General features: G+C 29.5%; 1 protein-coding gene across 1 annotated transcript; it reads left to right on the forward strand.

Moving 5' to 3' along the window:
* Positions 1–380: 380 nt before the first annotated feature.
* On the forward strand, positions 381–8005 carry LOC131638442 (putative receptor protein kinase ZmPK1). Its single transcript, XM_058909005.1, has 2 exons — positions 381–645; positions 5886–8005. Exons 1-2 carry the CDS (start codon positions 381–383, stop codon positions 8003–8005), a joined length of 2385 nt encoding a protein of 794 aa, XP_058764988.1.
* Positions 8006–11071: the final 3066 nt, after the last annotated feature.

The following is an 11071-nucleotide window of genomic DNA, read 5'->3' on the forward strand; positions in this document are numbered from 1 at the left end:
TAGCCCAACTGCCCCATCATCAAATTAATTGCCACATCATAAAATATGAGACAAAAATAAAAAGGAGACTAAAATTCTAGAAAAATTAAAATGGAGCGATCAATCGGATTTTAAAATGAAGGGAACAAAATTCAAAATAATTAAAAATTGAAACATCAAAATTATAATTCAGCTATATCTTTATTTTTTATAATTAATTATATAGGGACGACCCCAATAGTCCTTAGTCCTTAGTGTAAAAGACTGGCTGCGGCAAGCATTGAAAAGTTCATACACGACACTCTACAGGAAGCAACGTCTTTTGGTTCTTTTCTGTTAAATCATCTATATATAAACTGTATACTATATAGCTTAATTACATTGCAATTGCAACAACAACTATGGCTTATAAAACTTCATATATTTTTCTAGTCTTGTTATTTTGTTTTCAATGTTCATGTTCTTTATCATCATTGAATAAGGAATCCTATCTGTCGGTAGAGAAACATACAGAAGATGTACTTGTTTCTTCAAATGGCACATTCTCTGCTGGATTCTATCAAGTTGGAAAGAACGCATTTTCCTTTGCCATATGGCTCACAGAGCTGCACAATCACAACCCTAACAATATTGTTTGGATGGCAAACCGTGAACAACCTGTCAATGGTAATTTTAATATTTATGCAAAAAATTTAGTATTCTGAACTTTTGCCTAATATACTCTGCTTATCCTTTATTAATTCTAACATGATTAATAATTAAATTAAATGTATATATATATTTTTACCACCGATTTAGTCCGACTCGGAGATCAGTTCTGACATCAAGTAGTTTCAGCCCCCTCTCAATCGCAGTTGTGGGAATCAAAATTATTTTTTAATTTTTCATTCCATCATACATTGTCATAATTCTTTTGATTTTATTTTATTTTATCTAATTTAAAAAAAAAAAAAATTATTCATTACGGTGCCAACATTATCTTCACATGTTTTTTATTTTTATATTATTTAATCATTTGTAAGAGTTTAGTAGTATTTTTTATTTATTTATCGTAAGATGCAATTGATGTATAATTTTTCTTTCTACTTTTAGTCCGGGACTTTTTTTATCTCGTTGTCAGAACTTGGGTTCTCTTATTAATATATTATTGTTTACAAAAAAATTCTTCACATATTTTCAAATATTTATAAAAAAAATTGATTTAATTTTTTTTAACATATTTCATATCTTTTAGTATTATAGTAGTATTTTATTTTAATGATATCCTTTTTTGAGTAAAACACACACGTGTGTATATATATATATATATATATATATATATATATATATATATATATATATATATATATATATATATATATATATATAATTTTGTTATTTTAAAAAGTATGAACAAAATTTACTACTTTCACTCGTAAATATTTTATATCGAAAACTATATTAAATTTAGACGAAAAATTATATTTTTATTATTTTCTCACTTTTTTTTATTATTTCATTTATATGTTAAATAAAATATTTTTATAAATATATGTTAAATGATCTATTTAAAAAGAAATAATTAAAATTGAAAAATTATAAATGTTATCAAACAGCTTTAACTTTATTTCTAAAACTCTTATTTTTAACTTTTAACTTAAAAATAATTTTTACAATTGAAACACGTTTGGCCAAACGATACTTTAATAGGGAATCGAATTCTTGCATTTTTACGTAATGTTTTAGAATTCTTTTCTTTAAATTAATTAATAGCGGATTGAAATTTTAGTTTTGGCTTATAATAATTGTGGTCCTTTGTTATTCCCTTAGTGATTTCTAATCCAATGTTGGTGGTTCAGTCGGTTTAAAATCTATCTTGGTTTTTCTTTATGGTGTATTTCTTAGAGGACCACTTCTTGTTTGGAGTTTATTTTGGTGTGGCTTGTTCATTTTTGACCTATAGTTTTTCCATTATCTTTGTTGTTTCTTGTTTTGTGTGTAGCTTTTGATACTTGAATTGTATCAATAGTCTTGCTCACTTGTATTTTATGTGAGCTTGTTATTCTTTATTCATACAGTTCCACTCATTTCCCTAATGAGGTTGCATTGACCATATCTCTTAAGTTTGACTCCTTTAGCATGTATTTGATGATCATTTTGAATGGTGTGTAGTAAAAATATATAGTTATTTTTTTCTTATTTTTTCCCTTTTTTTTTTCTTTATCTTCTGAGACTTAAAATTTTTCTTCTTCTTACTTTGAGGTTGTGTTTACAAAAAAAAATGGAAAAAAGGAAGGAAAAAAATTAGACAACATTGTTTTTATATGTTAGAATACAAAACCGTCTTTGAAAGGTGAAGAGAGTCATTCTATATGAACTCTTTTTAGACTTCATCTGTAATGAGTGTGGAGTTAAAGATTTTCTTGATACACCTCCTCATACAAAGTACTTTTGACTTTAGTATGTGGATATAAATGGTGGATTGTTTGCGGTCCGATCGTTAGACTCTAATATCATGTTAAATTTGTAATAATGTGTAAAAGGTGAGAGAAAATATCATTGATAATAGTTATTGATTTGATACAAAAAGTGTACAAAAGACCGAAACGAGTTACAAACAATAGAGGTACTAGGTCACCCACTATAAAACAAATAGTTTAAACCTGAAAAATAATAACTTGCAATGCAACCACCAATAGAGAAAAAAAACTAGTAGCCACCACATTGGAAAAACAAAAATAGGTTAGATCTCAACACCAAAAAATCACAATCGACAAAAATGGAATCCTTCCAGAAGATAACAAGAAAACTTCGCCCAAGAACTAGATCAAAGACTATCAAACAGATAATATGGTTCTTAAGTCATCTAGAAAAAGTACAAAAACGGGTTGCGTATCTACCAAGATATCATTTCCAAACAAGGAAAAAGTCCTTTCTTCCACTTCTTCATGTTAATAGATATACCTATAAAAAATACATCGTTTTAGAATTTCCAAATCAAATGCACAATCGAATTCCAAATCACGGAGATTTCTCTTCTAATCTTAGACATTCCACCCAATGAGATAAACACTAAAGAAAGAGATAGAAGATCCCTAAGAAGAACTAATTAACCACCTAAATATCTTGTACTACAAATGACATTGCCACCTATTGAGCACAAACAAATGGAAATTCGACTCTAGAGACCCACCTCACAAAGCACGTGAAGTACCCTATATGGGTTAACTCTAACACTACGCTAAAGCAAGTTCTCCCAAGTCAAAATCTTTTCTTGAAGAATTTGGTAAGAGAACACATACACTTTAGAAAGGGATCAACTAATCAGATAAGGGGAACAATCAAGTCCACTATATGCAAAGGAAAATTAATGGTAAGATTAATCTTTATGAGGGCAGTATAAGCCTACGTTTAAAAGTAAACATCATCATTATCTTGTCGTCATCACCATCGGTCTCTATCTAGAGAGATGGTCAATTCCTGAAAAACCAAAAAGAGATAAGCAATCAACTCTTGTTCCCAAACCAAATGATATCTCCTTCACTGCAGATTTTAAACCAAATCCCCACCCTCCTACAAGCCATATATGTATTATTTTTTATCATTATTAACTTAAAATAGCTATTACGTAAATTGAATTGATTGTCAACTAAAAATGTGACTTTTACCTATGACGGAAGTAAATCTTGGTTAAGACTCCACTATCTTTTATCTACCGTTGATGTTTGTAAGTAGAAGTAAGTTGATTTTTCATGTATAGTACATAGGGATGGAAATAGGTTAGGCCTTGGAAGGCCTGAGCCTAGCTTACAATAAAGTTTAGAGGCTTGAGCAATACTAAAGAAATTTTTTTGGGCCTGGTCTGGTCTAGTCTTTTTAAAAGTCTGACTTGGTCTGAAAGTTTATTTAAAAACCTATTTTACATTTAGTCTTTCAAATAGTTTATTTTACCTATGAAGCATTATATGTTGGCCTATGCAACCTATTTAGATTTTTTTTTTCTAATATATATCCATATATAGGTTAGCATATTTAGCTTAATTTTAATATATATGAATAAATAGGCCGACCTATAAGACATTTATATATTTTTCTAATAATCCAAGTCTATCCTATTTAATTAAATAGACTTTTAAAAAAAATCTAAGCATAAACTTTTTTATTAAATAGCAATGGTTTAGTCTAGCCTTAAATAAATCAGACTATAAGTAAATTTAGGTTGGTCTAACATATTCTGATTCCTAATGGTAGTAAACTAAGATTACATATACCTCCAACAATATCCATCTAAATTGAAATTCATAAGGATACAAAATGAAGCATAAAAATCAAATTTTTCTAAATACATTCATCCACAAAATTATACAATCCATCTAAATTGATATTCACAACGATACAAAATGAAGCATAAAAATCAAATTTTTAAAATACATCTACAAAATTATATTTCAAACATATATAAATCCTTAGCATCAATATTTACACGGTTTCATTTTAAAAAACACAAAACATATATAAGCACAAAATGAGAACATGAAACCGCAAACTAATTTCGTACGACAACCATGGTTTGAGAACAAATATGAGAAGAAAGATGACGATTTTTCAGATCAATTTCACAAAGCTCTTTGTGTTGAGAGATTGAAGATGAAGTTGTTGACGGAAAAAATATTGTGGTAACTAAAATTCAAAAACTTTTTTTTTATTGGAGATAAAATGAAAAATTTTAATTTGATAAGAATTAAAATTATATTTAAAACTTATTTACTTTTGAAGTATTATAAGCACATGTAACTTACTTAAAAAAAAAGTCATGTGACTGCACTTTCCACCATTTCTTTTTAGTCCTTTATTTATGGACCTTGTTAATTACTCCTTCCTTCTCAAAATATAAAAAAAAAATACTTTTTTATTGTCCTAAAATAAAAGTAAAAACAATCAACTTTATTTTATTTTTTCAAAGTGAAATGACATACAAATTATATTTAATTTACTTTCTATTTTTTTATCTTTAATCAAAAACCAATTAAAATTAATTTTACATCTTCTTAAACAATTTATTTCAAAAAATTTAAATAAAAAACCTTAATCAAATTATTATATTTTTATTTTTTTAATAAACTAAATTTTTATTATTTATCTTATATTTTAGAATCAGGTGTGCTATCTTGACACCACACTTACACCCAAATTTGACACTGTATGCGTTGTTCATCGTATTTATACGGTGAACAATGTTTTTTTATTAATTTTTAATGAACAGTGTTCGCGAACAGTAAATGTACATTGATTTTTATTGATAAAAAATATTGGTTAATGAAATATAAAATCTTGATTAATGAAGTGGTGAAGTTGGTTAATAAACGTCTAGATATTAAAAATAATTTGATAGCAAAACAAAGTTGGTAATGAAAAGTAAAATGTCGGTAAATGAAATAATGAAGTTGATTAATAAACACACTGATATTAAAAATAACTTAGTAGTAAACAAAATTGATTAATGAAAAGTAAAATGTTAGTTAATGAAGATATGAAGTTGGTTATTAAACGCCCAGATGATAATATAATTTTTAGTAGTAAAACAAAGTTGGTTAATGAAATATAAAATATTGGTTAGTAAAATTATGAAGTTGGTTAATCACAGAATTTTATATCGATATCTCTTAATTTAAAAATTAAAAAAAATATATTTTTAAAAAATAATTATTTATTATTATAATAGTTACTGTTCACCGTATTGATGAATAGTAAAATACAATGTAATGTTAAATTTAGTGTCAAAATAACATTTCTCTTTTGGAATGGAGGGGTATTTGACTATCATACAACATAATACTACAATCTTGGTATTATGCATATCAATATATAGCACTAAAATAGTACTATTGTTCTAGCTATCTAATTTTATCTCCTCTAATTTTCAACAGGTAAACACTCAAAGCTTTTCCTCTTAAACACAGGAAACATCCTCTTGCTTGATGCAGGTCAACTCAACACTTGGTCTTCAAACACAGCTTCAAATGCTCCATTAGAGTTGTATCTCAAAGAGGATGGTAATCTTGTGTTACGTGAGCTTCAAGGAACTACCATCTTGTGGCAAAGCTATGATTTCCCAACAAATACTCTCCTTCCAAATCAACCTCTCACTAGATACACTAAACTTGTTTCCTCAAGAAGCTATAGTAATTATTCTTCTGGCTTCTATAAGTTATTCTTTGACGATAATAATATTCTTCGTCTCGATTATGATGGTCTTGATGTTTCAAGCACATATTGGCCACCAACTTGGATGTCAAGTTGGGAAGCTGGAAGGTTCAATTACAATAGTAGTAGAATTGCTTTGTTAGATTCTCTTGGAAAGTTCATTTCATCAGATAATTACTTTTTTTCCACATATGATTATGGTACAGTTCTGCAAAGAAGATTAGTGATGGATTCTGATGGTAATATTCGAATTTACAGTCGAAAAAACTTGTCAGGAAATTGGTATGTTTCATGGCAAGTAATATCTAATACTTGTATCATTCATGGACTTTGTGGTGCAAATAGCACTTGTAGCTATGATCCTAAAAAGGGTAAGGAATGCTCTTGTTTGCCAGGATATAAAGTGAAGAACTACAATGATTGGTCCTATGGTTGTGAACCTATGTTTGATTTTACATGCAAAAGAAATGAGTCTACCTTTTTAAAATTACGAGGTTTTGAGCTATATGGATATGATGGTAATTTTGTTCAAAATATTACCTACAAAGATTGTAAGAATTTGTGTTTGCAAAAATGTAACTGTATAGGATTCCAATACACTTATGATGATGACAGTAACATCTTCAAATGCTATACAAAGCTAGAACTACTGAATGGGAGGCATTCACCAAGTTTTCCAGGAACAACTTACTTAAGACTTCCAAAAGGTAAGAACTTCTCAAAACAAGAGTTTGTGAGTTTGAAAGATCATGTTTGTTTGGTGCAGCTTTACAAAAACTATGTCGAAAAACCAACAAACAATTTGGTGAGGTTTTTTCTGTGGACTTCAATTACAGCTGGTGGTTTAGAATTTGTTTACTTTGTTGTGGTTTGGGTATGTTTAATTAAAACCAAGAAAAAGTCTAGTGCAAACCAAAATAGCTATGATCATGCACTATTGGGATTTAGAAGATATAGTTACTTTGAGTTGAAGGTAGCTACAAAGAATTTTAGCAATGAGATTGGAAGAGGTGGAGGAGGGGTTGTCTATAAAGGTACATTGCCAGATCAAAGAGATGTTGCAATAAAGAGATTGAATGAAGCTAAACAAGGAGAAGGAGAGTTTCAAGCCGAGGTAAGCATCATCGGAAGGCTTAATCACATGAACTTGATTGAAATGTGGGGATATTGTGTTGAAGGTAAGCATAAAATTTTGGTATATGAGCACATGGAAAATGGTTCTTTAGCTAAAAATCTTTCATCTAAAACCAACACACTTGATTGGAGTAAAAGGTATGATATTGCTTTAGGAATATCTAGAGTTCTAGCATATCTACATGAAGAATGTTTGGAGTGGGTTTTGCATTGTGATATAAAACCACAAAATATACTTCTTGATTCTAACTTTCAGCCTAAGTTAGCAGATTTTGGATTGTCTAAGCTGAAAAATAGAAACAATCTCAATAATAATTTAACATTCTCAATGATTAGAGGAACAAGAGGATACATGGCTCCTGAATGGATTTTCAATTTACCAATAACATCTAAAGTTGATGTTTATAGTTATGGGATTGTTGTGTTGGAGATGATAACTGGAAAGAATCCAACAATGATGAATATAGAAGGAGATGATGGAGAAATGGCATATAATGGAAGTTTGATACGTTGGGTAAGAGAGAAAAAGAGGAGTGCATGTTGGGTGAAAGAAATTTTGGATCCTGCAATAGGGACAAGTTGTGATTTAAGTAAGATGGAAATTTTGGCTAGAGTTGCTTTGGACTGTGTAGAGGAAGATATGGATATTAGGCCAAATATGAGCCAGGTTGTTGAGATGCTTCAAAATAATGAAAGAGTTGTTGAGTGATATGTGGAATTGAGAATATGCAGTTTTAGTATGATAAATTTTTAGGTAATTTTATTATACATACTAGCATGGTTTTAAATTGTGGTTGTGGTTGTGGATGTGGTTGTCGGTGTTACGATTGCGGTCATTGCGGTTGTTATGATGCACATTGCGGCCGTTGCGGTGTAAATTTTTATAATGAGGTGTTTGAAATATAATGTTGAAAAACACTTAATATTAAGTATTTTCATTACATAAGAAGTAAATAGAACTTTAGGATTCTAATATTTTGTTTTTTAATGAAAATACTTGAAGAAACATAATTAAAATTGTCTTATGTAGTTCTTAATACAGTCGAAGGTGTAATTTTAAATTCACACGGAAATTGCAGTCCGATGCAGTTGCGGAGCCGCCTCTGCAATATTGCAGTGCAATAGCGGTTGCAGACCGCAATTTAAAACCATGCATACTAGATATGTCTTCACTTGTTTCGTAATTTTTTATCATAAGTGTAATTTCAAAATATGAAGACTAACGACCACATACATGCCCATCACTGAGTAGAGCAAATGTAATAAGATTTCCAATAAAATGCAATACAAGTTTAAGAAATAATAAACTTTAAATTCGAAGTAGTATTTTTATTAAAAGACGTGAAAATAATAATGTGATAAGTCTTATGTAAAAAATAATGGCCTGATGGAGTGTGTACAAACCCATAACACTCTATTGAAGCCACCAATTAATGCACCTTCCTGAAAATTGTCATATATAGCATGATTGTGTGCCCCGGAAGTTATATGTATTCTCTAATAGTTTGGTCCAGAAAATTTTCATTATGTTTGAGGACATTCCTCAGGTTTTGGTGTCAATCCAAAAAAATTGTCATGGACAATTTTTCCTTAACAAGGATTGACTGAAAAATATTGTTAGAGGTGTTTGCTGTCATGGTAATCTACATAAAAAAATTTGAAAATGTAAGTATCATTAAAACCAAAATATTCAATTATGCTTTTAATTAAATATGATCCCACTATTTTACTCTAACCAAATTACCCTCACCATTAGATTCGAGATCCATATTTCACATTGTTTTAAGTCAGCATTAGGTTGATTACTTAAAACTTGGTTATTTAGGTAAGAACTTATTCCAATTGTATCTAATACATCTCTCGAATATTTTTATTGGGTGAATAACTCCTTACTTTAATCCATTATCTTGATCGTTCCCAACTCTTGCTTCTAAACATATATAATATTATAATTTTTTTAGTTAAATTCGACCCAATATTTTAGCTATTGGATATTACATCTATCCCATCTCACCTTACTAATATAGAACATGCACATCGTAATAGGCGAAACCTACATTATTCAATAATAGTCTTGATGGATGCTAACTTGGAAAGCATAAACTTAATATTCATTTTGAGGGAATTTGCAATTAGTTTGGTCCCACCAGCTTACTTATCATATAAATCATCTCTCTCATGCATCTACAAACATATAAAATGACATAGTTATGGCCCCTAGCGCATTTGTTCTCTCAAGCCAATGATAGAACCTAAGCTAAACCAAATAATATTCTATGCTTCTCCAAGCTAGTTCTCCATGGTTGTCCTTCTTTGATCTTGTCTTCTTCTTTTCTTCATTATATTATAATAAAGAGATTAAAAAGAAAGGAACGACACACAAGTCTTATTTAAAATCCCAAAAACAAACTAAAGGAAAACTAAGACCAAAACCAATAACCACGAGACAACAATAATAAACACATTTTATTATTATCATTATTAAATTTTGTTAATTAAATAAATCAAATTAAATTTTGTGGATTTGATCACACTACGCAGAGTTAGTTGGAGGTTCCATTGTCCGATCAAGCGGCATCGCTCCCTGTGAGATTGTTAGGGGTAGCGCCCCGATGCAAAATTTTAATGAACAATTCATTTGGAATTGGCGTCATTTTTCGCATCAACACTTAATTCTTTCCACAAACCCTAAGGCACAATGTTTCTGCAATCACAAACCCTAATCGAATAACTCTTAATAGCACAACCCTTGTGCCGTCATGAACCCTAATGCAACAAATTCATACGAATAAAACATAATGATTAATAATTAATAATTCAGTATGATAAATCGAAATATCATTGCTTCACCATACTAAAGTCAGATTACCAAGTAGACGAACATTGATCGTTCAAAAGAAACACAATCATTACGTGATTGAATGGACGAAATAGAAACAATGTATCCAATATACCATGGTCGCACCAGGATTACCTATATATATATATATATATATATATATATATATATATATATATATATATATATATATATATATATATATATATATACTCAGTTATTATTTAATTAATTTTGTGTTTTAATTAAATTAATACAAAAAGTACATAAAATAAACAGCTACCCGAGACATGGTTTCATAGGTTGCTCTAATACCACTGAAGGGAAATCGAGATTCAAAATGCTACAGAAAACAAAAATTTTCCCTTTAGTTGATCCTTAAGAAATATGCATGTTTAGTGATAGGACAATTACCTTTTGCGGTGCTTGGAAAATTTAATATTATAACCAGTGAGTGGTATCTAGCGACACATTACTACTATCCAAGTCACAAAATTTCATGTGATCTGACAAAGTATTTTGGTGATGATACTTTTGTGTACAATTACCTTTTTGTCCTTATGTCTATATTGAACACAAGGCATAGATCGTGTTACCCTTGTCCAGTTCAATATTAGGACTTTAGACATTTATCCTACTACTCAGGATGGACACATTCCATCTAGGTCACTCATGTCCCTCAACATGCTTTGTGCAGTAACCATCAACTGTCTTTATGGTCATCTAGTTATAAAAAAATTTTGATCAGCAATAAAGTACTCGACTCCACATCTAAGGTCCATAGTCGTTTTAAGTTGAAGGGTGGTATATCCCATTATCACTATGAGAGTAACTTCTGACATTTTGCATAATATTTGATGTAGTATTCTCATAGCGGGTCAATCCAGTATAAATATTACTCTTGATATTCATACATATGTTAAGACTTGATTGAAG

The sequence above is a fragment of the Vicia villosa genome, unplaced genomic scaffold, assembly GCF_029867415.1.
Source record: "Vicia villosa cultivar HV-30 ecotype Madison, WI unplaced genomic scaffold, Vvil1.0 ctg.002314F_1_1, whole genome shotgun sequence".
NCBI lineage: Eukaryota > Viridiplantae > Streptophyta > Magnoliopsida > Fabales > Fabaceae > Vicia > Vicia villosa.

Coding starts and splice junctions, on each gene's coding strand:
- LOC131638442 (XM_058909005.1), top strand. CDS start 381: ATGGCTTATAAAACTTCATATATTTTTCTAGTCTTGTTATTTTGTTTT. Junction 646..5,885: donor CCGTGAACAACCTGTCAATG/GTAATTTTAATA, acceptor AATTTTCAACAG/GTAAACACTCAAAGCTTTTC.